Source organism: Sebastes fasciatus, chromosome 5 (assembly GCF_043250625.1).
Source record: "Sebastes fasciatus isolate fSebFas1 chromosome 5, fSebFas1.pri, whole genome shotgun sequence".
Classification (NCBI taxonomy): Eukaryota; Metazoa; Chordata; class Actinopteri; order Perciformes; family Sebastidae; genus Sebastes; species Sebastes fasciatus.
The window spans coordinates 1926211-1954161 of record NC_133799.1 but is presented as its reverse complement, the minus strand read 5'-3'; the positions used below and the strand labels follow the sequence as shown (position 1 = coordinate 1954161).

The window sequence follows — 27951 nt, the reverse complement described above, 5'->3', positions numbered from 1 at the left end:
CCCTGCTCTACACGTACCCCCTGGTCTACATGTACCCCCTGCTCTACACGTAACCCCATGCTATACACGTACCCCCTGCTCTACACGTAACCCCATGCTATACACGTACCCCTTGCTCTACACGTACCCCCTGCCCTACACGTACCCCCTGCTCTACACGTACCCCCGTGCTCTACACGTACCCCCTGCTCTACATGTACCCCCTGCTCTACACGTACCCCCTGCTCTACACGTACCCCCGTGCTCTACACGTACCCCCTGCTCTACACGTACCCCCTGCTCTACATGTACCCCCTGCTCTACATGTACCCCCTGCTCTACACTTACCCCCTGCTCTACACGTACCCCCTGCTCTACACTTACCCCCTGCTCTACACGTACCCCCTGCTCTACACGTACCCCCTGCTCTACACGTACCCCCTGCTCTACACGTACCCCCTGCTCTACACGTACCCCCTGCTCTACACGTACCCTGGTTGGGAGTCACTGTTCTGGTGTATTTCTTTACCTGATTTCACACACTGAGCCACTCTGGATGCAGCTTATGTTAAACCTCCACCGTGGAGGCAGAAGCTCTGAACTGTAACTCCGTCTTCTGTCTGCGATGAAGTGCCACCAGAGCAGCCTGGCAGAAATGAATCCTGAAGCTTTTTAATGTTGCACTTTGTATGGCTCAGCAATATTGACTCTGTAAATTCCTCCTCACTTTCACGTCCATCACGTGCACAGTGTGTGTGTGTGAGTGTGTGTGTGCGTGAGGCTCCAGACATTACGTATATCGTATATATTGTGTATCTGTATAAGGACCGTGCACACACTCATACATCTCTCTCTCTCTCTATGGATTATTGTTTGTTTTTTTTGCTGAAGGAGCACCGTGTATTATATTAATACTGATGTGTGACTACTTGTTTGGTAATATTTATAACAGAAGATGTTTATCGAACTGTTTAAATGAAATCAAGTATTACGTTTGTGCTTTTTATTACAGACACAAATTAGTAGCATAGTCCGTGTTTATCTGCTTATGTTTTGTTTTTCAACAGAGCATTTACATGAGCATAAACCCACAAATGAATGCTTAACAGTTTTAGAATATTCATGTTTACATATGTAACAGTAAATCTCAAATAAAACATTTGATTTGAGTCTTCACCTGTAGAATCTTTATTATTAATATTATTATAGTGTTTGACTCTTATTTACATATTAAAATGTTTAATTCATACAGACTTTAAGACAGAGAAATAGTGCCTCACCTTCACAGACTTAGTTTGCTTTGAGGCGTGTTGATGAGATGAAGGTTATAACCAGTGATGGAAGAAGTATTCAGATCATTTACTGCAGTAAAAGTACTAATACCACACTGTGAAAATACTCCGCTACTAGTAAAAGTCCTGCATTTAAAATGTTACTGAACTAAAAGTATATAAGTATTATCAGCTAAATGTACTTAAAGTTAAAGTATTGATTGTTCCCTGTCAGTGTTTTACTATTATATGGAGTTATACAGAAAATAGAAATACTCAAGTAAAGTACAAGTACCTCGAATTTGTATTTAAGTGCAGTACTTGAGTAGATGTACTTAGTTGTACTTAGAGGATGGAACCTGTCAAAATTAAAAATAAATAAATAAGTAAATGACTCGATAGATAAATAAATGTCATTAAATGTACCAAAAATAATATAAAAAATAAATTTAGCCATTAATTAATTAATTGATAAAATGTGACTAATTGATATTTCTGTTTTAAATTTCTGCTTTATTTATTTATCTTTGGATAAATTCCCTTATTTATTTACTCTTCTGTTTAATGTATTTATTTTTTACTTTTATTTAAATGTATTGATGCATTTTATTTTATTTATTTATTTTATTTAATTTTTTTAATATATGTATTTATTTATGCATTTATTTATTTATGCATAATTTTCCCTTTGCATTTCACCCCTTATTTATTTCCCCAAAATAATTTATTTCTTTTTTCTTTTCTTTACACATTTCTTTATTTCTTTATTTCTTTATATTTCTGTTTTAATTTTAATTTAACGTTGACTGACGGCCCCCTCGTTTGCATAATGAGGCAGAAATGCATAAAGAAATGTAAAAAGAAAAGAATACATAAATAAATAAGGAGTGAAATGCAAATGGAAAATAATTGCAGAAATAAATGCATAAATACATAAATAAATACATACATTTCAAAATAAATATGAAATAAAAAATAAAATAAATGAATTAAATGCATACATAGATAAATAAATGGAAAAATATATAAATTAATTTAGAAATTAGTAAAAATTAATACATAAAAAAATAAAGCAGCAAATTGAAACAGAAATATCAAATTTATGTCACATTTTATCAATTAATTAATGGCTACATTAATTTCTAATATTATTTTTTACTACATTTAATGACATATTTATTTATCTATTGAGTCATTTATTTATTGATTTTTGATTTTGGCAGGCTTTGTCCTCCATACCACTGCTGGATGTTTCAGTGCTGGATGTTTTGGCAGGTCGTCATGGGGACGGATGGAGACTTCAGGAGCACTTGTTCATGCACATGAGCAGCTCCAGCCTCATGGCGATGCGGGTGTGCCAGCCCAGCGGCAGCAGGCGGATGTACCGGGCCACGATGGGGGGGCGCAGCAGGTTCTGGACCGTTGAGGAGCGGTCTGAGTTCCCGTAGAAGACCTGAGGGGTGGAAAGTAAAGATTCACTAAAACACTTTATTATCACGTCTTTTCACTTAAAGGGGTAGGACCTGAACCTCACCTGCACCTGGACCTCAAACTCTGTTAACTTTTCCAGCTCAGGCCGGAGTCGATAACGTTACTCGCTCCTGTCGCCGCCACTCTCTTGCTTCACCACTCACTTCCTTTCACACACACTCTAAACACTGACTCTGCTCCAAAACGCCTTATGCCACTCTTACTTAGCTCTCCATCACGCACACCGGAGAGGCTTCAGTTGGTTGTAATCTCCTCACATCTCCGCTAGATACCGCCAGCGAAGAACGTATATTGATAAAGAAGTGAAAGTCAATTGTTCAGCGCCCAGCAGCAGAGCTACGCTTCCGCCATTTTGGACTGAAAGCGAGGCCAGTAAAAGGTCCGCCTACAAAGAGCCGTACAAAAGTATAACAACATTATTTCTATTCTATTGTCATATTCTACTGAAATGGCCTGTGTTGAATAATAAAATATTATAAATATAATAAGCATTTTCAGTCCAAAATGGCAGCTGTTGTAGAAAAAAACAAAAAACACCAGTTTCATCTCTTTGCTTCTTTGCCACCAGATCCTACACACTGGACCTTTACTCTAAAGTCTGACAAGATTCATTTACTTTTTCATTTGTTGCATGAGAGATTTAAAATTGACTGCCTACTATATTTAGTAGTATTATAGTATTATTATACTGTAGTATATATTCTATATTTAGTGTTCTTCTCACCCTGTTGTTTCCTGTCTGGTCTTTGTAATAGATCCAGTTGAGGGTTTCCACGGTGCGATACTGGATGCTGTATTTAGTGATCCACTCGTCAGCGTCGCAGCGGCCCTGGGTCAGGATGCCAGACACCACGGCCACCTGCTGCAGGTCGATCTGGATCCACTGGTGCTGGTCGTTGAACTTGGAGAGCCACGCACACCTATAACGGAGAATCAACATACAGTATATGCTTCTGTTCTTCACAGTAATAATAATAAGTGGGCTGTCATGACGTACCCAAAGCCTTGGTTGTTAAGGCGAGCCTTGGTGGGGACCCAGGAGGAGTACCAGCCCGCGTACTGGTCCTGGTTGGAGCAGCTGATCTGGTCTGATGACACAGATCCAGATTCAAAGCCCAGAGCTCGGTGGTACGGGCATTCTGGGGAGGACATTACAACGTTTTAATTGGTACGATTGTGAAAGGAACAGTGTGTAGCATTTAGAGGGATTTATCAGCAGAAATGGAATATAATATAAATTAGTATGTTTTCTTTAGTGTATAATCACCTGAGAAATAAGAATCATTGTGTTTTCGTTAGCTTAGAATGAGCCGTTTATATCTACATAGGGAGCGGGTCCTCTTCATGGAGCCCGCCGCCATGTTTCTACAGTAGCCCAGAACGGACAAACCAAACTCTGCCTCTAGAGAGAGACTTTCATGTTTTCACGTTTTCGCGTCGGCAACCGTAGTTCTCAGTTTCAGCTGGTTGCAATCGGTACCCTCACTGCTAGACGTCGACAAATCCTGCACTCTGCACCTTTTAGACTTTAAGAAAAACTAAACTGAAACGATATTTCCAGTTAAAAGATTAACAAAAATGGGCTCCCCGATAGCTCAGTTGGTAGAGCGAGCACCAATATAACATGGCAGAGTCCTAACCGTGGCGACCTGGGTTCAAATCCGACCTGTGACTATTTCCATAATCTTAAAAAAAAAAAAAAAAAGAATAAAAATAAAATAAAAAGGCACGTAAATTAATTTCAGTTTAAGTTTTTTTAACTCTAATATATCACTACCGAAAAAAAGGAGACAGCATTAATTTCTGTCAACACTCGTGACGTTAAACCACAGAAACTGAACGGATTTGACCTTCCAGGAAATCACGCTAAGACACAAAAATGTTTCACAGTTAATCCCTGTTGTTTTACACGTGCAGTCTAGTGTTGTAGAATTACATACCAAGAGTATGATTTAAATATTGTAGTAGATCAAATACCATTAAAGGAAGGAGGCAGAAATGGAATATTATATTCATAACTATGTTTTCATCAGTGTATAATCACCCGAAACTAAGAATTGTTTACGTTAGCTTAGAACGAGTCCTTCATATCTACATGGGGAGCGGGTCCACCAAGTTTCTACAGTAGCCCAGAACGGACAAACCAAACTCTGCCTCTAGAGAGAGTCTTTCGCGTTTTTACGTTACCTGAAGGCCACCGTAGTTCTCCGACACGCTTGTGAAACTGTGGTAACGTGAGCCGCAGAGTGTTAAACCGTGGTGCCGCCAGCCGCCGTCAAGGGCCAACGGCGTTACCGCAGTTTTGCACTCGGCGGCTCACGTTACCGCAGTCTTGGAAAGGGAGGAGTGAGCGGAGGGGTACTCAGTTGGTTGCAATCTGCAACCGCACCACTAGATGCATAAAAAGAAATAACAGACCGTAGATCGCCGTGATTGACCAATCAGCCGTATAATAATTTACTATAATATAGCGTTAGAGCCAAAATAACGTTTTGGTTATTCTGGTTAAATAAATGTAATTTATGCTGCTGCTAAACCGCCCCGTTAATACAGATGCAGGCCTCCATGTATGCTTGAAGCGGTAGAGCAATTTTACCGCAGTGAAAATGTTTTTAAAAAGGCTAAACGCCAACAAATATGGATCGAATATTTAATTTGATTTTGCTACTAAATACGTGGACCCCAGGTTGGGAACCACTGATCTAGTTTACACTAAGACGTGATACGACAGAGGATTGCGTGATAAGGTAGAGTAAGAAGAAGAAGAAGATGGGTGGAAGAAGGGACATCCTCTGATGTGCGCTGCTTCGTCCAGCATCACGCTATTACTGAAGGCCACGACCTATTTTGGGCTCGTTAATCTGCTCATCACATTCCTGCACAGGTAATGAGATTATCTGTTCCAGGCCTCTTCCTCACAGTTGTTCTTAAACCCCCAAACTGTTTTTTAGAACAGATCCAAGCCCGTTTAACTTAAAGTGAAAGCGGGGGTTATTTAAGACTCTTTTTAAGGGTTTGCTCAAGCACCCCTAAAAAATAATAACCAACCCTCTGAGACCTGCAGGATCGCCAGTGATCCAGGCCATCATAGCAGGCTCAGACTTAAAGCTAGAGTGAAGATACTGGTATCATATGAAACCAGAAAACCTCAGGAATCCATCGGTACCAACCATGTCATGTTAGCTTGTCAAGAAGGAGGTTAAATAATGATCCAAAGTTTTGGCGAGGCAAAACTTGCATGGCCATTTTCAAAGGGGTCCAATGACCTCTGAGTGCAGTATAAATATGTTATTGTATCCTGTTCTAAAATGGTGTATCTGAATATTTCTGCATACTGGGGTCCCTAAACAGTCTTGAATTCCAAAAATTGGGTCTCACTGTAAAGCTGAGACTCGTGTGGATCCAACGAGCCCAACTGTATTCATGTGTGATGATGTTAGTCCCCATAGGAGACATTTCATTGACCTCCCTGTATAAAATGACCTGTGGTGACCTCTAGGATAATCACAGCCTCATGAAACTTTACAGCCACAAACTAGAGACCTAGAGCATTCAGAGGATGGATGGATCAGACTAGAGACCTAGAGCATTCAGAGGATGGATGGATCAGACTAGAGACCTAGAGCATTCAGAGGATGGATGGATCAAACTAGAGACCTAGAGCATTCAGAGGATAGATGGATCAGACTAGAGACCTAGAGCATTCAGAGGATAGATGGATCAAACCAGAGACCTAGAGCATTCAGAGGATGGATGGATCAAACCAGAGACCTAGAGCATTCAGAGGATGGATGGATCAAACTAGAGACCTAGAGCATTCAGATGATGGATGGATCAAACTAGAGACCTATAGCATTCAGAGGATGGATGGATCAAACTAGAGACCTAGAGCATTCAGAGGATGGATAGATCAAACTAGAGACCTAGAGCATTCAGAGGATGGATGGATCAAACTAGAGACCTAGAGCATTCAGAGGATGGATGGATCAAACTAGAGACCTAGAGCAGTCAGAGGATGGATGGATCAAACTAGAGACCTAGAGCATTCAAAGGATGGATGGATCAAACTAGAGACCTAGAGCATTCAGAGGATGGATGGATCAGACTAGAGACCTAGAGCATTCAGAGGATGGATGGATCAAACTAGAGACCTAGAGCATTCAGAGGATGGATGGATCAAACTAGAGACCTAGAGCATTCAGAGGATGGATGGCTTTCCTAGCTAGATTAACAATAAGAGGGTTTCTGAACAGTTAAGTGCTCGCCATCCAATCGCCAAAAAATGCCAATTCTTGCAGAAATCTCCAAAACGTCAAAAGTTTTTGATCCCAAATCACAGCATGTCTTTTTCTATGGTGTTCCTCAAGGTCTTGGTGTCTTAATGTGGTACTTTGGAGGGATTATTGATCATTTGTTATCAATTCTCCAGTGTAAAGTAAATTTAGCACCAAACCTGTGTAACAAATGGTATCAACCCAAAAATTGCTGCAAAAACTTATGAGACATAATAGAGCATGGGGATGGACATCATATATTATGACTACAAGAGCTTGACACAGTGCTGAGCTGCTTCTCAAATTAATCTTCAGGTTCCAGTTTTCAGATGATGTACACCACTTCTATATGACATCTACTGTTGACCTGCTATCTCCTCCTACACCCCCTGGAACCCCTAAAAAAGGTGTATTCCAATTATCGCCTTTTTTAAAATAACTTCCTGTCCTGGTTTTTAACAGACATCCGACATCCTCCTTAGTGAAACAGACTACAGGTCAACCCAGGTCATGTGAGTTCCTCACCTGGCATGCAGTTCAGCGAGTGACCCTGAGGTGACGACGGCGGCAGCAGCGAGGTGGGCGAGACCCTTGGGACGTCAGTGGGGACACGTACGGGTGAATCACCAGACTCACAGTCACAGCTGCAGGTTTTGATGTTCGATGTCCACGTCTCGATCACCTGCTGCTCCTCCTCCTGCAGCTGCAGCTGATCCTCCTCCTGGACGGCCTCCTCCTGGACGGCCTCCTCCTGGACGGCCTCCTCCTCCTGGAGGACACACAGAGACCAGTTAATCCAGAGTTCACATCACATTTTTCAGGTGGTTTGGTTTATTATTATTTGGCTCTTACCTCCTGTGAGTGGACAGCGATCAGGGCTGAACCACAGCGATGGATGCATGAAATGTAGAAGCAGATGAAAGTAAATTTGAAAGCTAAAACCACCTTTTACAGAACTAAACAGGAAATAAACTCAAATTAACACAAACTAATTTATAATGAATTATTCTGCAGGATGTCACCAGTAGAAACCTGAATTGAAGAAAATTAATAAGTTTTAACTATCTCAAACAATGGATACAAAAAGTCACTACAACCAAGGTAGAGCAGTGAGTTTGTTCCTGTTTTTTATTTAATAATATCTCTCATGCTGCTCAGTGTCTTACCGTGAGATAGAAGCAGGAGGAAGAGCACAGCAGCACATCGAGCAGTGACCTCCATCTTCCTCTTCAGCCGTGCTGGAATGAGATGAGTGCGTGATACTCAACGCTGTAGTGGACCAGGATTACTGTAATCCACAGGCCTGCGATGGCCTCATCTAATAAGGTTTATTGGCCCTTAGACAGCTCCCTATAGGCTTGTCTATTGTACTGCACCTGTGGTGAATAAATCATGAGTCTTTCTCCTGTCAACATTACAACCTGCTCATATGTTTGATGGATGACATGTTAGACTGGGCAAAGAATCAATTCACAGCAATCACAAATGAGCCCATTTTAATATTTACATTTTTTAGTCTTGCACAAAATTGTATTTCTTTTTGTTTATTTCTGTTTGTGTTGTTGTTGTTTATTATGTGAATTAATTTTAAATTTTAAATTTTTAAATTTTAATTTAATTTTTACTTTCTATTATAATTTTTTTAATTATTATTTTAATATATATTTTTTAATTAAATTAAATATTTTTTTTGTGATCAATTTTGTTATTGGTATTTAAGCAAAATTATATAGGGTGGGGTTACAAATTGATAGATCACCAATAGAGTAAAAAAATATATATATATAATCACAAATGTCCGTGTACTAATCAATACAAAATTGGCAAGCAGCTACAGAAAAAATAAAATGAAAAAAACAACAACAATTAAATTTATTTTTGTAATTTTTTTATTTTTTATTTTTTATTTGTAATATTTAACATTTTTTAATTTTGTATTTATTTTATTTTTTTGTTTTTTTATTTATTTAATATTATTTGTAATGTTGTCCACCATATCAAACACACTATTTGGCATCTTGGTTATTCCATTATTTATTTTATTTAATTTAATTTAATTTTAATTTAATTTAATTTAATTTAATTTAATTTAATTTAATTTAATTTAATATTATTTTGTTTCATTTCATTTTATTTTACCTTAATTAAAGTCAAATTTAAGCATTCAGCTGATGATTTGATTGTGTTTTGATTGACGTGTATACCAGCCAATCACCTCCACGGTATGGAGTTAAAGGTTTGGATAGGCGGGGACTATTGACAGAATATTAGCCAATGAGCAGCGTTGTGAGGGCTTCCTCGTCCAATCAGAAGCCTCGGAGCCCTCAGTGACTGTGTGTGTGTGTGAGGAGGCGGTGGACGGTCAGTTGATCTCTTCAGAGGGAAACAGACAGTCTGCTGATCTTCACGGTGAGTTTCACTCTGTCTGTTTACACCTTTTATAATGTAATATAACAGAACCGGGTCGGTGACATGTACCTTTATAAACAGACCTGAACCAGAACATGCTAATACTAGCCGCTGAATAACGGTGTTAACGGTTCTGATGTGTTGATTAACGGCTGAAGACGAGACATGATGGTTTAACTGAACTCAACGGTTTTAACGGTTTTAACGGTTTTAACGGTTTATAAAAATGTCTCGTTATTTATTTCAGTGTCTCGAATTTAAAACATGTTGAATGTTAAACACCTGCAGCACCACACACACAGCTTCACTAACTAACTGCTATTATCAGTGATTTGTTTCGCATTTTGCTAATTTCTTGTCACAGTAATAATTTCCTTAAATTAGCTCAAATTGTCAGAATCAGTCTGGTTAAGTCAGTTTTATTTATATTTATATTTATATTTATTCAGCCCAACATCACAACTCTTTACACCCTCGCTCCTGTATGGAAGCCCATTGCTGCCAGTAAAAGAAAAAAAACCAAGATGAAAACTTAGCCTTGTGATTAAAATAGTGACTTAGTTTGTTAAAATAATGACTTAGTATCTCCAAATAATGACCTAATATTGTAAAATAATGACTTAATATACCAAAATAATTACTTAGTATCTCAAAATAGTGACTTAATATCTCAAAATAGTGACTTAATATCTCAAGATAGTGACTTAATATCTCAAAATAGTGACTTAATATCTCAAAATAGTGACTTAATATCTCAAAATAGTGACTTAATATCTCAAAATAGTGACTTAATATCTCAAGATAGTGACTTAATATCTCAAAATTGTGATTTAATATCTCAAAATAATGACGTAATATCTCAAAGTAATTACTTGATATCTCAAAATAATGACTAATTATCTCTAAATAATGACTTAGTATCTCAAAATAGTGACTTAGTATCTCAAAATAATGACTTAGTTTCTCAAAATAATGACTTAGTATCTCCAAATAATGACCTAATATTGTAAAATAATGACTTAATATACCAAAATAGTGACTTAGTATCTCAAAATAATGACTTAGTTTCTCAAAATAATGACTTAGTATCTCCAAATAATGACCTAATATTGTAAAATAATGACTTAATATACCAAAATAATTACTTAGTATCTCAAAATTGTGACTTAATATCTCAAGATAGTGACTTAATATCTCAAAATTGTGATTTAATATCTCAAAATAATGACGTAATATCTCAAAGTAATTACTTGATATCTCAAAATAGTGACTTAGTATCTCAAAATAATGACTTAGTTTCTCAAAATAATGACTTAGTATCTCCAAATAATGACCTAATGTTGCAAAATAATGACTGTATCTTAAAATAATGACTTAGTATCTTAAAATAATAAGTTATTTTCTCAAAATAATGAATTAGTATCTCACAATAATGACTTAGTGTCTCACACGACTTAGTATCTCAAAACAATGACGTAATATCTCAAAATGATGACTTAGTTTCCCCAAATAATGACCTAATATTGCAAAATAACAACTTAATATCAAAATAATGAGGTAGTACCTTAAAATAATGACTTAATATCTCAAAATAATGAGTTAGTATCTTAAAATAATGACTTAGTATCCCCGAATAATGATCTAATATTGCAAAATAATGACTTAATATCTCAAAATAATAACCTATTATCTCAAAATAATGACTTAGTATCTCAGAATAATATGTTAAGTTAAAATGACATATCGCAAAATGACTAAATATCGCAAAATAAAGACTCAGTATCTCAAAATAATGACATAATATCTCAAAAATAATGACTTAGTATCTAAAAATAACAAAATTCTAATACTAAGTCATTATTTTGAGAAAGTTTATGATTATAATGACTTTCATCACAAAACTAAGTTTTCATCTTATTTTTTTTTTTAGTGGCAGAAAGGGACTTCCATAGCCCTTAGAGACCCTTGCTTCGGATATGGAGAAAAAAAAAACTCCTCAAAAAGTATTATAAAGCATTTCTCCTCTATTCACATGAGGTGATCATCTCCTAAATTATTAGACCAATATATCATCTTGCGTGATGAAATTTATCTACTTAAAAATGCAATGCAATGACAAGTTTATTTATTTAGCACATTTCATCAACAAAGCAACTCAAAGTACTTTACATAAAACATCAAAAGCATCGAGACAAAGTGCAAAAGAAACACATTATAAAAAAGGACATTCAAATACAATCAAAAACAGTCATTAAAGAGCCAAGAGAATATAACATTTAATAAAACAGTGTAAGAAATGAATACATATTTGCTTTATTTGTACATGATACAGGCCTGATACTCTGATCTGGTTTCACATAAACAGTGATGAGATGTGTCCTGAATGCTTTCTCTCTGTTTTCTGTGGATTCAGCCTCCCGCTCCTTCATCATTGTGTTTCACAGCTGCTCTGAGTTGTTTTTCTCCTCATCTCTTCATTTCAGATGCAGTTCATGCTCCTGTTCAGTCGACAAGGAAAGCTGCGGCTTCAGAAGTGGTACGTGCCTTTGTCTGATAAGGAGAAAAAGAAGATCACCAGGGAGTTGGTACAGACGGTCCTGGCTCGAAAGCCCAAAATGTGCAGTTTTCTGGAGTGGAGAGACCTCAAAGTTGTTTATAAGAGGTGAGACTTGTTTATAGCAAAATGCTCTCTGGTTGAACAGGATGTTTCACACTTCTCTGGACAGTTCATACACCTGTCGTTCAGCTGGAGAAGCAGGACGTGGTGTTATCAGAGTGATTGAGGCATCATGACAACACTCACACTACAACAAGAAATTTGCCTCATTATATCCTGTTGCTGTGACAACAGACGGACAGGCAGGCTACTGGTGAACCCGGTGACCCGACGGGGACAAGCACAGGACTCGAGGTGCTGACATACTTGCCAACCCTCCAGATTTTCCCGGGAGACTCCCGTTTTTCATTACCCCTCTCCTGGTTTTCTCCCGGGGGGTCACAGTTCTCCCATATTTCTCCCCATTTATGGCACATTTTCACACTTTTTTTCCCTTTTCGTTATCTCAATATGTTTCTGGAACTGATCAGTGTGTATGATCTCTACTGTTTCCACCCGGACGACTATAGAGCTACACCAGCTGTCGTTTCCCGGCGGATGAGAGCAGTCTATGCTCGCGACACAGCGCAGTTTGAGCTCATGTTTGAGCTGCGCTTGCCACACATCACAGCGTGCAGAATATCCAAACAGAATATGCTGTTCACATGACCCTTATCAAATTCACAATATTGTCATATTTGGAATAATAGTGGAATATTAGTGTGCATGTAAACACAGTCACTGTGAAAGGTTTGACCCGCTGACCTCCTCTCGCCTGTTGGTTTGCTCTATGAGTCAGCTACAGTTAAAGAACACCAAGTTTCACCTCTCTGTGCAACAGTCTTTCATTCACTTGCAGACAGCAGACGAGGATGGATTGAACCATGAAACAGTTCAGGAATATAAATCATATCGATAATGCCGACCACCTCCAGTCCTGTTGAGTTTGAGACTTGCTCCAGTATTTTATTATTTTTCTAAAATCTTCAGCCGAGTCCGTTGTGCCGTCCTCGCCCACTGGTTGTGAGGGATCAACTGACCAGCTCCTTTATTAGCCAATCATCACATGCTTAAAGAGTGCCTTCGGGATTATCGGGGATAAAGAACCATGAGGCTTAACTCACACAGCCTTCTGCATCCGGCTTCTGGCTTTTAAATGAATACCCTGAACACAGTAAACAGCAGGAGTGCTCCGTCAGCACTATTACAGTGAGCTAGGAGACACTTTATAAGCATGCATAAAGTCAGCTATTCTTATATTTACTTCATCAGGTTGATGAAAGATTCCTTTTAGAGATGCACCAATTGCAGTTTTCTTGGAAGATTTGTGATTTTTTTAAAAGTCTGACTTTCTAAGAACTATAATTGAAAACATACATAAACTTTTTGGTAACTTTTCTTTCATGGAAAACAAATTCAGTTGTATGTTTGTACTAAAACATTGACTATTAAAAGGGACATATGCTCATTTTCAGGTTCATACCTGTATTTTGTGTTTCTACTAAAACATGTTTACATGCGTTCACATGTAGCGTGTAAAAACAAACGCTTTCATCCTTTTATCCGAGGCAAAGAGTATAGAAGCAAAGAGACGAAACTCTGGTGTGTTTTGACAACAGCCGCTGCCGCCATTTTGGACTGAAACGCTTATTATATCTTGGGCACTAAAATAAAGTGCTCCAGGTTACTGGACAAATAAAATCCAACTGAAAATGAATTGCAGTATATTCCACTTTATGTTTTGCAAGCTTTATGTTCTTCTTCACTCACACCAAAGAACTTCCACACCGACGACATGATGTGTGTGTGTGTGGCTCAGGGTTATTATAATAAACCAAAACTGAAATTAAAACAAAAATAAGCAGTGAAAAACTGAAACTAAGCTAAATAAAAAAACTAACTAAAACTAAAACAAAATTGAAAAGTCAAACTAAAATAAAATATAAATTAATGAAAAATCACCTTGGTGTGTCTTTGACGTTACTCTCTGCGCCGCTGTGTGCATGACGTAAAACCATCAAGCAGCACGTGTGTAAATGTGACCGGCGAAAAAAATCTGATATATGAGGCTGAAAGGCCGGTCACCCGTCATCATGGCTGATCAGCTGTCAACTGGCCGGTCACCCGTCATCATGGCTGATCAGCTGTCAACTGGCCGGTCACCCGTCATCATGGCATCTCTGATTCTTTTTTAAAGTCTATGGTTTAGTTGAAGTTATCTGGCGTGTGACTGTGTTGCAGATATGCCAGCCTGTACTTCTGCTGTGCCATCGAGGACCAGGACAACGAGCTCATCACTCTGGAGATCATCCACAGATACGTGGAGCTGCTGGACAAATACTTTGGCAGTGTACGTTTCTGATGTTTCTATTATTCTTTTATATGATGTGTATCCATAGGGGCGGTCAATTCATCAAAATATTTAATCCATAGTTGATCGTGATTAATTGCAAATGAATTGCACATTTTGTATCAGTTCAAAATGAACCTTAAAGGGAGATCTGTCAAGTATTTAATACTCTTCTCAACATGGGAGTGGACAAATATGCTGATTTATACAAATGTATGTATATATTTATTATCGGAAATCAACTAACAACACAAATCAATGACAGATATTGATCCAGAAACCCTCACAGGTACTGCATTTAGCATAAAACAATATGCTCCAATCATAACATGTCAAACTGCAGCCCAACAGACAACAACAGCTGTCAGTGTGTCAGTGTGCTGACTTGACTATGACTTGCCCCAAACTGCATGTGATTATCATAAAGTGGGCATGTCTGTAAAGGGGAGACTCGTGGGTACCCATAGAACCCATTTGCATTCACTGATCTGGAGGTCAGAGGTCAAGGGACCCCTTTGAACATGGACATGACAGTTTTTCCTCGTCAAAATTTAGCCCCAGTTTTGAGCGTTATTTAACTCCTTCATGACCAGCTAGTCTGACCTGGTTGGTACCGATGGATTTATCAGGTTTTATAGTTTACTATGATACCAGTATCTTCACTCTAACTTTAAAACTGAGACCACTACAACCTAAAAATCACAAGTTGCGTTAATACGTTAAAGAAATTAGTGGCGTTAAAACTAATTTGCATTAACGCGTTATTATCGCGTTAACTTTGACAGCCCTCGTATCCATGCCATCCTGTTTCCCACCTGTTCAACCTAGACTTAAAACATTCATAATTAATGTTCTCTTTTGTTTTTTGTCAATTACAGGTTTGTGAGCTGGACATTATCTTCAACTTTGAGAAGGCGTACTTCATCCTGGATGAGTTCTTGCTGGGCGGAGAAGCTCAGGAGACGTCTAAAAAGAACGTGTTGAAGGCCATCGAGCAGGCTGACTTGCTCCAGGAGGTAAGACGTCTAACGAATCTCTCGAAAAGACCACTGATGGCACCATGAATTGTGCATCACTTGCAACAGCTCTCTGCCCCGTCTCAAGGTCCGATTCACTAAAGATATTGCGCTATTGTGATATTACAGCGCAGAAACGCCCATAAAGTTTTGCAATTGAGTGCAATTTGGCCTTTTTTTTTTTTTTTTGCGGAGGGAGAGAGAAACAATATTTTGTTTATTTGTTTTACATAATAACCTTATTTTCATTTAATTTTTTCTTGTTTTTTTTCTCATGTATTTTCAAAAATGACATGTACAGGAGCCTTTTTCATTTCTTTTTTGTGACACAACCGTCACCTACCGATGCCTGGCTACTATCACTGTTGCCCATCACAGCGCTGATCTTTGTGAATTGGACTGTTTTTTCAGTGAGGCTTATTTCCATAGAAAGGGGCTGATTTTGTGCCAAATATCTGCATAATTACCTATTTTAAAAAGTGTAAATAGCACAGGAGCACCGAGACGCTATTTGTCTTATTTGTGAAGGTTTAGCAGCCTCAAAAGCGGCACAATCTTTATGTCTAAAGTCAATTTGAATCCAGCGCTTACAATGAAAACTATTATATAGAGAGGTAATTACTGAATGTGAATACATTGATCAGCTACTGCAGAAAAATGGACATCCATACATGGTTTCAAAAATGCGATTTGAGTTTGTAAAAATTGTACAACTTTAAATTGTATTCAAGTCGGAGTGCTTGTATCACATAAAAGTAAAAGCAGCTAAAAAATATTGCACTTTAATTAGATTTCCCTTCAGAAAGGGACACCTGCTTTACTTGTTGTGATTTTCCTTTCATTGGCTTCACTGTGCTTGATTGTCTCTCATTTAGTGTGCTTGATCTTGATTTCTCTCTCTTTGCCTGTGTATTCTTCTTTTACTCTTGTGATTTGCAGAATATAGACTTTCAGATGCGCCTGTTTGCAGGTACAGTTCGTAAAAACCCAAATAACCCTTGCTGTAGCTGTAGCTGTAGTGTTAGATCAGTAGCCGTAGATGTTCTGTAGATTCACCAGCAGAAACAACATACCAGCAACATGTCAAGAGTCAGGTAATAGACCGTAGATGTGGAGGTTGCTGGTGTGTTTTTCTGCTTCATACTGACTTCAACCCTCTGATATCGCTGATGTAACTGTAATCCTAGTAGGCACTAACCAAGCAACACGTTCTCATTCCCAACTCAAATACAGCAGCTCGGTCAGTGGCCTTACACTTTAAACTCAGCCGGCAACCTCCGGGTGTGAAAAAAGTGAAGCCAATGCTGAAGTGCCTTAAACCTGCATCCTCTCTAGCAGTCAGCAGGGGGCGACTCCTCTGGTTGTATAGAAGTCTCTGAGAAAATGAGCCTACTTCTCTCTTGATTTATTACCTCAGTAAACATTGTAAACATGAGTTTATGGTCTCAATCTCTAGTTTCAAGTCTTCTTCAATACAGCATGATGTTCATTTAGTAAATGATGGTCCCATTTAGAGTCAGATAGACCATAAAGCAGGGGATGCTTTAGGGCGGGGCTACCTTGTGATTGACAGGTCGCTACCACGGCGCTGTCCGGTCTGGGAGTTGTCCGTGTTTTCGTCTTACAACTTTAACCCTTTCACAGTGTGTTTTCACTTCATGAAAGTTAATTATAACATGTTTGGTTGTACTTAGCTCCGCCCTCTCGTGTTACTTCTGGTTCCAAAAACCAAGATGGCGGCGGACAAAATGCCAAACTCGACGCTTCAAAACCGTAGTCCACAAACCAATGGGTGAGGTCACATTGACTACATCCATTTCTTACATACAGTCTGTGGTCAAGCTATGACGCTCCATGTACCCCTCTAGCGTCTGCTTTTGGACGTGCAGGGCTGCCTCTCGTGGCCATAGTAATCAACACAGGAGTAAAAGAGGAAGTCACGTGATGTAGTATAAAGAGCGAGAGAGTCTGTGTAGGGAGGAGGTCGGGGTGGATGGACGGGTCCAACAAACATTGGACTTTCACCCAGGAAACCACGGTTATTGTCTTGTGTGAAACCAAAACTCAACGTTGACTTATTTTAAGTTACGTAATGTACTTAACTTACGTCACATACTTAACGTAGTTAACTTACTTAAGTTACATAACAAACATACTTATTTTAACCCAAACTGTCATCTTTTTCTAAAACTAACCAAGTAGTAATGTGACGTAATTACATCACGTACGTAACGTAACGATACCTGTTGAAGTCTATCGGATCACCCTGCATGTTGAAAAATTAAGCTAAAGGGGTAGGGCCAGTACCAATACCCTTCAAATGTTACCGATACCAATAGAATACTTCATTCGATACCCATCATGTGAATGGAAGCTGTGTTTCTGTGTGTCCCACTGGCTAGCTAATCGCCGCCACACTGCACAGCGCTCATATGGCGTTACCCCTGATGACGTCGTCCCCTGACCCACGGTGGCGACTCAGGCTGACTCAGAGCCGTGTTCAGAGCCGAGCTGCTGCGTTAGTGGGCCAATCACACGTCGCAATAAATCGAAGAACGCTTGCAGTGATTGGCTGCGAGAAAAAACATTCAAATAGTCATTTCTTTCTAAATCTGGGCACAAAAACAATCAAATGCAGGTATCGTTTGATTGGAGAAGTGTCGATACTCCTTGGTTTTGGGTTATTTCTGTCGATACCTTAAAGGTATTGAGTACCGATAACGAGCCCTAGTCCTGACCAAGCGTACCTGACGAGTTGGGACTGAGAACGTGTTGTCTTCAGCAGCATATCTACGTGAAAAATGTTAATACTAAACATACAAGGTACATTCAGTAGTTGAGAGAAGGAACTTTTATGTCTTTCTCCACATTAGACTCCTGATAACCTAAAGGGAATTCCATCACTTATTACATTTACATTCATGTTGTTCTCTCTTTCAGTGTCACTAAAATATTTCAAACGATTTCTCCAAATTGCTCACATTCCTCTCAGACTTATGTGACGGTTGAAGTGAGGAGAGCTCAGGTTGCAGCCCAGAAACAAAAGACTCATTGTCTTCACTGCTGAGACCACACAAACACTTCTGGCCCAGATTAGCATTTCATAATCACAGTAACAGAACACACAGTGTGTCACTGCCGTCAGGATTCAGCAGTAAACCAGCAGACACCACCGCTGTGTCTCAGCTCCAGTACATTAATGCCACATATCAAAACCAACAGCTGAAACATTATTCAGATATCTTTACCTTGTGTTCAGAGAATTAATGAGACCTATTTAAAGGATTATTTGAATTTCTATAGACGATGTAAAACAACATGATCTTGTAAAGGCAGTTTTTAATGTTGGAACCACACAATAGTCTAGATAGACAGTCTCGTTTAGACCTGAAGGGTCTACTGGATTTGTTTGCTCAACATTTAGTCCGTTAGGTAGTGAGCCAAAAGAACGCCGCTAATGAGTTCTGGGAAGCAAAATGAGGTCACCGCTGATAAACCATTAACATCCAATTGAAAAAAAGAATGACCAATACTGGACTATTGAGGAATTATTTACATACAACCAAACCAAAGGTTTTGGCAAAGAATCCTCAAATTTGTGATAAAGATACGTACTAAGGCAGTTTGAAATAACATAGTAAGAACAGTAGTATATAGTAACACGTGCTGCAGAATAAACCTTGCAAACAAACTCTTGCACACTGTCTAACTTTCAAAACAACATTTATTTACAATGTTTCAGTGCTAAAACCTTCATCAGGAAAAATGTTTGCAACTTTCTTTTTGACCTTCATCAGGAAAGATTTTTGCAAAATTTGAGCGTGAGGGCACCGAAGTTCACAAACTCAACTGACTTTTAAATTCATGTTAACTAACTTGGAACACAAAGTGGTCTAAAGTAAATTAAGAAATGAGCAATAAAGTCAGGAAACACTACTGTATGAAATCCAACAGTGGCCCGTTACCATTAGAGTAGCTGTGAAATGCAGCCAAGTCTGTAATCCCTGAGGACAAACTGTTCACTGATTTACAGTCAGGTAGCTGTACTATAGAGAACTTACTGTACTATAGAGAACCGGTGTACTGTAGAGAACGTACTGTACTGTAGAGAGCAAACTGTACTGTAGAGAGCAAACTGTACTGTAGAGAACATACTGTACTATAGAGAACATACGTACTATAGAGAGCAAACTGTACTGTAGAGAGCAAACTGTACTATAGAGAGCAAACTGTACTATAGAGAGCAAACTGTACTGTAGAGAGCAAACTGTACTGTAGAGAGCATACTGTACTATAGAGAGCAAACTGTACTATAGAGAGAAAACTGTACTATAGAGAGCAAACTGTACTATAGAGAGCAAACTGTACTGTAGAGAGCAAACTGTACTATAGAGAGCAAACTGTACTGTAGAGAGCATACTGTACTATAGAGAGCAAACTGTACTATAGAGAGCAAACTGTACTGTAGAGAGCAAACTGTACTATAGAGAGCAAACTACTGTAGAGAGCAAACTGTACTATAGAGAGCAAACTGTACTGTAGAGAGCATACTGTACTATAGAGAGCAAACTGTACTATAGAGAGAAAACTGTACTATAGAGAGAAAACTGTACTATAGAGAGCAAACTGTACTGTAGAGAGCAAACTGTACTATAGAGAGCAAACTGTACTGTAGAGAGCATACTGTACTATAGAGAGCAAACTGTACTATAGAGAGAAAACTGTACTATAGAGAGAAAACTGTACTGTAGAGAACATACATACTATAGAGAGCAAACTGTACTATAGAGAGCAAACTGTACTATAGAGAGAAAACTGTACTATAGAGAGCAAACTGTACTGTAGAGAACATACTGTACTATAGAGAACATACTACAGAAAACAAACTAACCGATCGATGTAGCGGTAGACCAGCAACTCCTTTGTTCTGAGAAGTTAAATCACTGTTTTTGTGAAAGGAGTCTGGTGGCTTTGAAGAGAGCTTACAGTAGATAACAGCTTCAGTTCCCCGTCAGAAAGGGCTGTCTGACAGCGAGGTAAAGAGGTGAAAATATACTTAATATAGCGTACACTTAAACTGAGGGTCAGGGCAGCGACGTACATGAAACCTGCCTTGGCGGAGGTCTGCGCTCTCCGATGGCACTTCTAGCTTCTTTTGGTAATTAGTATTTTATAGATTTTTTACATGAACATTGTCACATTTTGTTTAACAAATCAAATAACTCCTATATTCAAACTAATATTAATATAAAAATAAATAAAGAAATAAATACATTTAATACAAAAAATAATAAAATATATATTCAAATACATATTCCTACATTAATCTGCACCATGGTCTAATATTCCCTGATTTTTTTATGATTTCAGACAAAGATAAATGCCATCCCTTTAAAACATAATGCATATATATAAAAATAATGGTGGTTGAGTTGGGGCACATTGGTATTGAGTGCCTCTGGCTTTAAGGCTTCAGTAAGTGCATAGTGCAGTAGCAATTATGTGGGGGACATACCACAGGGGATTTGGTTGAAGTTATTTTAATAAGCCTTTAATGAAACACGTCTCAGGAGCTGGTCATTACTTTGGTGCCAGCAAGCAGATCTTCTTTTGGAATAATGATGCCTCAGAAGATTTCCCTCTCGGAGATAAATTGAGCCGAGACGTCCCCGTGAAGGAGGGCGCCGTTATTGTGGTGGTGCACGGTTAACCTCCTGATCCCCCCGACCACATAGATGTGTAGATGTGTGTAGATAGATGCTGACCAGTGGTGCTTTGTTCTGTTTATTCGTGTCCTTATATACAAATCTTTGCCTCACAGGTGTGATGGTCCCAAATATGGTCTCTGAGTCCTCTGGTCTTTTCCAGAATTAGACCTGCTGAGGTGAATACTCCATATACCGCTAGAGCCCTCAGATTTAGTCCTCTAACTGTTTATAACAGTCTGTGTGTAGCTCAAGACCGTGGTCCTGGTCTAGGTCCTGGTCTAGTTCCTGGTCTAGTTCCTGGTCTAGTTCCTGGTCTCGTGTCACTAGTTAGTCTTCCACAGCCGACAATCCATGTTTGTATTGAAAACAAAGTCTGTCTGAGTCTGTTTGTTTTCCATGTATGTGTAACCATTCATTGACGCTATCCTCTACCAGATGTTTTATATGTTTACATATCTGCATATTTGGATCGGTGACACTATTTAATAAGCGGTGAAAATGTTTCCACATCTGTTAGTTTCAAATGTTTTGAAAAATTAAATGTTTTGCTTTTCAGGGGAATTTGATAGTGTTTTTCCCCCTCACTTAAAGGACCAGTGTGTAGGATTCAAGGGGATCTATTGGCAGAAATATAATATAATATTCTAGGGCTGCAACAACTTATTGATTAAAATCAATTATAAAAATAGTTGGCAATGAATTTAGTCATCGATTAGTTGGGTCTATGTTATGACATGCGCTGTGGTAACGTCTCCGTGGGGGCAGTAGCCAATGCTGCAGCTTTTCTAGCTCACGTGATGAATTGAAATGACGCTAACTCCTTTGTCTCTAGCATTTGAAAAGTGGTGGGCGCAGAGGCTAACGATACAGCTGAGAAAAGTGCAGAGGCGAACGCACGATTGCAGGTTCTGATTTAAAAACCAACAGATTCATCTAATGCTAATTAGCTGAAATAAGGTCGGAGAGACACTGGAGTAGCTAATAGACCATTTCACAGTTGTAAACCTAAACATTGTATGTCAATGACATCAGCTGACAGGAAATAAACATGGTCCCTATTGCCTAGCAATGCAATTCTGTTGAAACTGTCTATAACATAATTCAATCAGTCAGAGAATCTCTAAAGTGAATCTTTTATTTCTTCACAACTGAAACTAATCAACAGATTAATCAATTCTCAAAATAGTCGTAAGTTGCAGTCCTATAATATTCATAACTATGTTTTCTTTAGTGTATAGTCACCTGAAACTAAGAATGGTTGTGTTTTCGTTAGCTTAGAATGAGCCGTCTATATCTACGTAGGGAGCGGGTCCTCGTCACGGAGTCCACCATGTTGCTCCAACATGTTTCTACAGCAGCCCAGAACGGACAAACTAAACTCTGGCTCTAGAGAGAGACTTTCACGTTTTTTACGTTACCTGAAGGCCACCGTAGTTCTCCGACACGCTTGTGAAACTGAAGTAACGTGAGCCGTAGAGTGTTAAACCGTGGTACCGCCAGCCCCCGTCTGACTTCCGTTGCTCCTACAGTAGTGTTATTATGGTATGGATGGCCTCTGAGCGAGGCCAACGGCGTTACCACGGTTCTTACACACTGCTTTTTTAAGACAGATTTGTGGACGCATTCTCCCAAAGAAAAGTGAGCTAAATTAGGCTCACCTTCAAACGGACTTAAAACCACTGAGAGTTTGTTTTACTGTGGATGAGTAGTAACAGTCCCATTAAAAAGCACCTTAAAGGAATAGTTTTACATTTTTATTTCCAGTCTTTATGCTAAGCTAAGCTAACAGACCTCTGGGTCTAGCTTCATATTTATTATTTATCAACAATTGCCCCAACCGATTACATTACAGCTTGTTTAGCGGCTGTCGTCTGCAGCGTTCTCACTCAGAAATCGCTGTCCCCATTACTCGCTTAGTCACAGAAACATGAGGAAATACAGTTTAAAAGTCATTTTAAGTGATACGTCCAGCCTGCTGCCGTCTCCTGCATCATGTCCTGTGAATGAAGTGTCAGTATGAGGCGGCTGTTACGACTCCGTGTTGTCTCGGTTTTCTAAGCTGTGTGCGTTTCTCTCCTCCAGCCCCGTCATGAGTACTTTAATGTGCCTGTGTACTGATTGGCTGCCATCGCTGCTGATGCTGATGCTGATGCTGATGCTGCTGCTGCTGCTGCTGCTGCTATCCACCTGCATGCTGAGCTCCTCAGTGCGCCTTTCTGTCTCTGAGTACCGTCATTGGTTCATTGGTCCAAGGGTTCATTGGTCCAATGGTCCATTGGTTAATTGTTCTAAAGGTCCAATGGTCCAATGGTCCATTGATCCATTGGTCCATTGGTTCATTAGGGGTGTAACAGTATTCTAGACTCACTATTTAACTCTGTAAGTGTCAATTAATTTAGTAATTTACAGTAAATGATGAAAACATTTATTAGACATTTCTATTGGAGATTAATATCCTGTTTCTGAGGATTGAAAATCCATTTATACTGAAGTTAGTCATCAATATGTTTATTGATTATATGTAATATATTATTTAGTGGTGATATATATTGTTACATGCCTGTCATTCATCCATTTATTATTGGTTTCATTGCACCAGTTGAACACCTCTCTTTATTATTACCACTGTAAAAAAAACAGGTGGTTGTTCTTCTGTGTTTCTTTGGTATTGCCACTCTAAATATTTATGGGTAACGTTTGCCATGTGGTGCACAGATGTGTCCGACTGTGTCGAAGTACTCAGCACGTCTTCAAGGTATTTAAATGTAAAAACACCAGATCACAAAATCTGATCTGATCTGAGTTCTGCTGTTACTTCAACACAGATTCCTGTTTGTTGTGTCCAAGAGGTGTTCATCAATCAGTGTTATAGTTCATATTTTTATTGGTTCCGTCATTGGTCTCGTTTCTTTATCAGTTTTGTTTTCTCATTTTAAACCGTATGTATTTGAGTTGTAGGTTTGGTATACTGTAGGTCCTTGCTGTGATTTCTAGTTATTGTTTTTAAATCAGAACAAACCGTAGCACACACTAGAAGACCTCATAGCTTTTTAACATTTATGTTATTTTAAAAATCTTTTAAATTATTTATAGACCCTAATTATTTCCTATTTAATTAAATAGCAAAAAACGCGCTCTGAAGGTAAGTGGTATTAGTGGGATTAACGCTAAATAAATACTTTATCTTTACACTGATTAACTACTGTAAGATAATAATAATAATAATAGACATTTAAACACAACACTTTATAATAACCATCATTTATAAATGGTAAAATAATTGATAATTAAACTTAGTTAATAGTTATTTTAGTGTTAAAAAACAATGAAATTATAATTAATCATGTTTACTAAACATTAGTAATGTTATAATTTCTGTTATTTCATCAGTAGTTTGTGTAATATGAAATAATTAGTTTATAAATTATATATTGTATCATAGCTGATAAGAAATGATAACAATCGCATTATGATTACATTATTAAACTATTTATCAGCTTATTGTTGCACATATAACATTTTATATACTATATTAATTATTTGTTATTGATTATCAAATGATGTGTAAACCTTTTAAGGAACTATTTTTAAACATCTATAAACATTAAATAGATAGATGGACCAGAAACTAATTATTAAACATTAAAAAATATTAACTATCTAAATAATGTTTTTGGTGCTTTACAAAATATTTTTTAACCATTTAACAAGGTATTATAATCTGTATAATAACCATCCAAATAATGTTTGTAGACGGTTTAACAAACCAATTATTACAAATATCTATCTATGGATGTTTATAGCATTTCTAATAATTAGTAAACATTAATTATAATTTCATTAGTTTGTTAACATTAAAATAACTATTAATTAAGTTTAATTGGCTATCAGTTTACCATTTATAAATGATGGTTATTAGAAAGCCTTACACATTCTGCGCACTGACTGAGCACATTAAATGTTTTGTATAATCTGTCATATAAATTGAGGATATTTTCTTGATGTGTATATAATAGATATTAATAAATTGTTTATGACTGTCAGTTAAGCACGCTGGTGTCTTTCTTTAATAGAGCCGTTAATGGTGTTTTTTAATTTAGTTTTTACTGCAACTGTTTTCTTCTGTGTCGTAAACAAACCCGATAACCTCGAGATGTTTATCTTACATAACAGGCGACGAGGGAGTCCTCATTCCAGATAAATCTTCCCCAAGAGTGAATAAATCATAGTTTAGGGTTTCAGATCTGGGCTGAACATGGAGTGGGTTGTTTTTCTCTCCTCTAAAGTAAGATTTGAGTTTTCCTGCTCTGACGCAACTCCTCTCTTTACTTTGTGCTCAACCTGCTTTCAGGATGCCAAAGTAAGTGCTTCTCTTTCTTTCTTTCTGTCTTTCTGCCACCAGCTCGGATGTTTTCATCTACTTTGTCTGTTGTTGTTTATGATTTGTGACACATTAACGCAGGTACAGCATGCACCAAAAACTGAATATATATCCAATAACTGGATGAAGTATGTAGGCCAGTAGACTCTAATAACATTAAAGATGGCTGCATTCCATTTAGCTGACCCAGTTCCATGGTTCTGGTGTTGTGCATGCTCACTCACTGACATCACATACTGGGACTCAATGGGATGAAACCATCAGTAATGTTATTATTTACACCTGCTATTGATAAAGATGCATTTATGACCTGAAATGCATCTTGCATCTTGTTTTGGTTTGTCACGTTTGCACATATAAATATTAGAAATATTGATTAGTGCAACTTAAACAGCTAATTGTAGCATCAAAACTCGTTCATGTAGAGTTTGGAGGGTGAACTACAGAGTTGTTGGTTCCTCAATAAGAGCCAATGAAAGGGGTTTCATGTATATGTATTAATTTGATTTAGTTAATATAAAACAATGTTGATTAATGAAGCTTTAACTTTAACAATTCATTTTCATATCAAATATAAGCCACCCCTTTCACTGGTCTCAATTGCTAGTTTCAAGTCTTCTTCAATACAGCATGATGTTCATTTAGTAAATGATGGCCCCATTTAGAGTCAGATAGACCATAAAGCAGGGGATGCTTTAGGGCGGGGCTACCTTGTGATTGACAGGTCGCTACCACGGCGTTGTCCGGTCTGGGAGTTGTCCGTGTTTTCGTCTTAAAACTTGAACCCTTTCACAGTGTGTTTTCACTCCATCAAAGTTAATTGTAACATTTTGGTCGCCTAAAAATGTCTTATTCAGCGTTCGGTTTTAGCTCCACTCTCTCGTGTCACTTCTGGTTGCAAAAAAACAAGATACTGACAGCCAAGAACCAAGATGGTGACGACCAAAAACCAAGATGGTGACGACCAAAAACCAAGATGGTGACGACCAAAAACAAGATGGTGGCCAAAAACCAAGATGGTGACGGCCAAAAGCCAAAAACCAAGATGGCGACAGCCAAAAGCCAAAAACCAAGATGGCAACAGCCAAAAGCCAAAAACCAAGATGGAGAAGGAAAAAACCAAGATGGTGACGGCCAAAAACCAAGATGGCGACCGCCAAAAACCAAAATGGTGACGGCCAAAAACCAAGATGGCGACCGCCAAAAACCAAAATGGTGACGGCCAAAAACCAAGATGGCGACCGCCAAAAACCAAGATGGTGACGGCCAAAAACCAAGATGGCGACCGCCAAAAACCAAAATGGTGACGGCCAAAAACCAAGATGGCGACAGACAAAAGCCAAAAACCAAGATGGCAACCGCCAAAAACCAAGATGATGACAGCCAAAAACCAAGATGGAGACAGCCAAAAACCAAGATGGTGACAGCCAAAAACAAAGATGGAGACAGCCAAAAACCAAGATGGCGACAGCCAAAAACCAAGATTTCGACGGCCAAAAACCAAAATGGCGACGGCCAAAAACCAAGATGGCGACAGCCAAAAACCAAGATGGCGACGACCAAAAAGCAAAATGGCGACGGCCAAAAACCAAGATGGCGACAGCCAAAAACCAAGATGGCGACGACCAAAAACCAAAATGGCGACGGCCAAAAACCAAGATGGCGACAGCCAAAAACCAAGATGGCGACGGCCAAAAACCAAAATGGCGACGGCCAAAAACCAAAATGGAGACAGCCAAAAACCAAGATGGAGGCGGCCAAAAACCAAGATGGAGAAAGTCAAAAACCAAGATGGAGACGGCAAAATGTTGAACTCGAGGCTTCAAAGCCGTAGTTGACAAACCAATGGGTGACGTCACGTTGCCTACGTCCACTTCTTATATACAGTCTATGATTTTTATTTATTTAGATTCAGTGCCTGTACAAAAATATTGATTTATGCAACTTAAAGTAATTCCATATTAAAATCCTAAACAGTTATCCAGAATAAGAAGGGGGACTATTAGACTGTTTGCACAAAGCCAAAACCTGAAGGGTTTCCATGTCTGTGAAATATTCCCCTACAACAACATCAGCTACATCAGACCAGATAAAACACGTCCTCACAGTGTGTGTTTGAGTAACGGCGTCTATGTTGTCGGTGTCGCTCGCCGAGCTCTTCACCGGCGCTGTGGTTCCTCTCTCCCTCCACAGGAAGCAGAGACGCCTCGCAGCGTTCTGGAGGAAATCGGACTGACATAAACACGATCAAACACACCATCATCATCACACACACATCCTTCAACTGCCAGCTGCTGTTTGAACCGATAACAAGTCCAATTCACCTTCAAGCAACTTCACACACACACACACACACACACACAACTCTGCCTTTGTTTTCTACCTTTCTTCTGAGACTAACAATGCAGCTGGTTGGTGTTTCCTACGGAGGTATTTATTTGTCCTGTGATGACGTTCACTGTTACAGAAACAGGAA

At 38.5% G+C, this 27951-nt stretch overlaps 3 protein-coding genes across 7 annotated transcripts in view; 2 read left to right on the top strand and 1 right to left on the bottom strand.

The window, feature by feature from the left end:
• rai2 (retinoic acid induced 2) overlaps window positions 1-15119 on the top strand; it is a 113589-nt gene extending 98470 nt beyond the window's left edge. Inside the window, exon 3 of the transcript XR_012594078.1 lies at window positions 14660-15119. The gene's annotated coding sequence lies outside the window, so the exon portion shown is untranslated. The remainder of the gene's footprint in view (window positions 1-14659) is intronic.
• Window positions 1873-8293, bottom strand: LOC141768486 (retinoschisin-like). Its single transcript, XM_074636810.1, has 7 exons — window positions 8182-8293; window positions 7868-7893; window positions 7541-7784; window positions 3739-3880; window positions 3466-3661; window positions 2547-2703; window positions 1873-2095 (listed from the first exon to the last, which is right to left on the bottom strand). Exons 1-6 carry the CDS (start codon window positions 8234-8236, stop codon window positions 2551-2553), a joined length of 816 nt encoding a protein of 271 aa, XP_074492911.1. The 5' UTR covers window positions 8237-8293; the 3' UTR covers window positions 1873-2095; window positions 2547-2550.
• Window positions 9265-27731, top strand: LOC141768491 (AP-1 complex subunit sigma-2). Of its 5 annotated transcripts, XM_074636818.1 has the most exons (7): window positions 9265-9424; window positions 11908-12086; window positions 14262-14370; window positions 15249-15386; window positions 16326-16356; window positions 21208-21270; window positions 23177-25142. In XM_074636818.1, the coding sequence occupies exons 2-6, from the start codon at window positions 11908-11910 to the stop codon at window positions 21258-21260; spliced, it is 510 nt and encodes a 169-aa protein (XP_074492919.1). In that variant the 5' UTR covers window positions 9265-9424; the 3' UTR covers window positions 21261-21270; window positions 23177-25142. The 5 variants fall into 5 exon arrangements, with proteins under 5 accessions (XP_074492919.1, XP_074492921.1, XP_074492918.1 ...); XM_074636820.1 differs by lacking the exon at window positions 21208-21270; XM_074636817.1 differs by lacking the exons at window positions 21208-21270; window positions 23177-25142 and having other exon boundaries at window positions 16326-21201.
• The last annotated feature ends 220 nt before the right edge of the window (window positions 27732-27951 follow it).

Coding starts and splice junctions, on each gene's coding strand:
- LOC141768486 (XM_074636810.1), bottom strand. CDS start 8,236: ATGGAGGTCACTGCTCGATGTGCTGCTGTGCTCTTCCTCCTGCTTCTA. Junction 7,785..7,867: donor TCGCTGTCCACTCACAGGAG/GTAAGAGCCAAA, acceptor TGTGTCCTCCAG/GAGGAGGAGGCCGTCCAGGA. Junction 2,704..3,465: donor ACCAGACAGGAAACAACAGG/GTGAGAAGAACA, acceptor TCCACCCCTCAG/GTCTTCTACGGGAACTCAGA.
- LOC141768491 (XM_074636817.1), top strand. CDS start 11,908: ATGCAGTTCATGCTCCTGTTCAGTCGACAAGGAAAGCTGCGGCTTCAG. Junction 12,087..14,261: donor CTCAAAGTTGTTTATAAGAG/GTGAGACTTGTT, acceptor ACTGTGTTGCAG/ATATGCCAGCCTGTACTTCT. Junction 15,387..16,325: donor AGGCTGACTTGCTCCAGGAG/GTAAGACGTCTA, acceptor TGTGATTTGCAG/AATATAGACTTTCAGATGCG.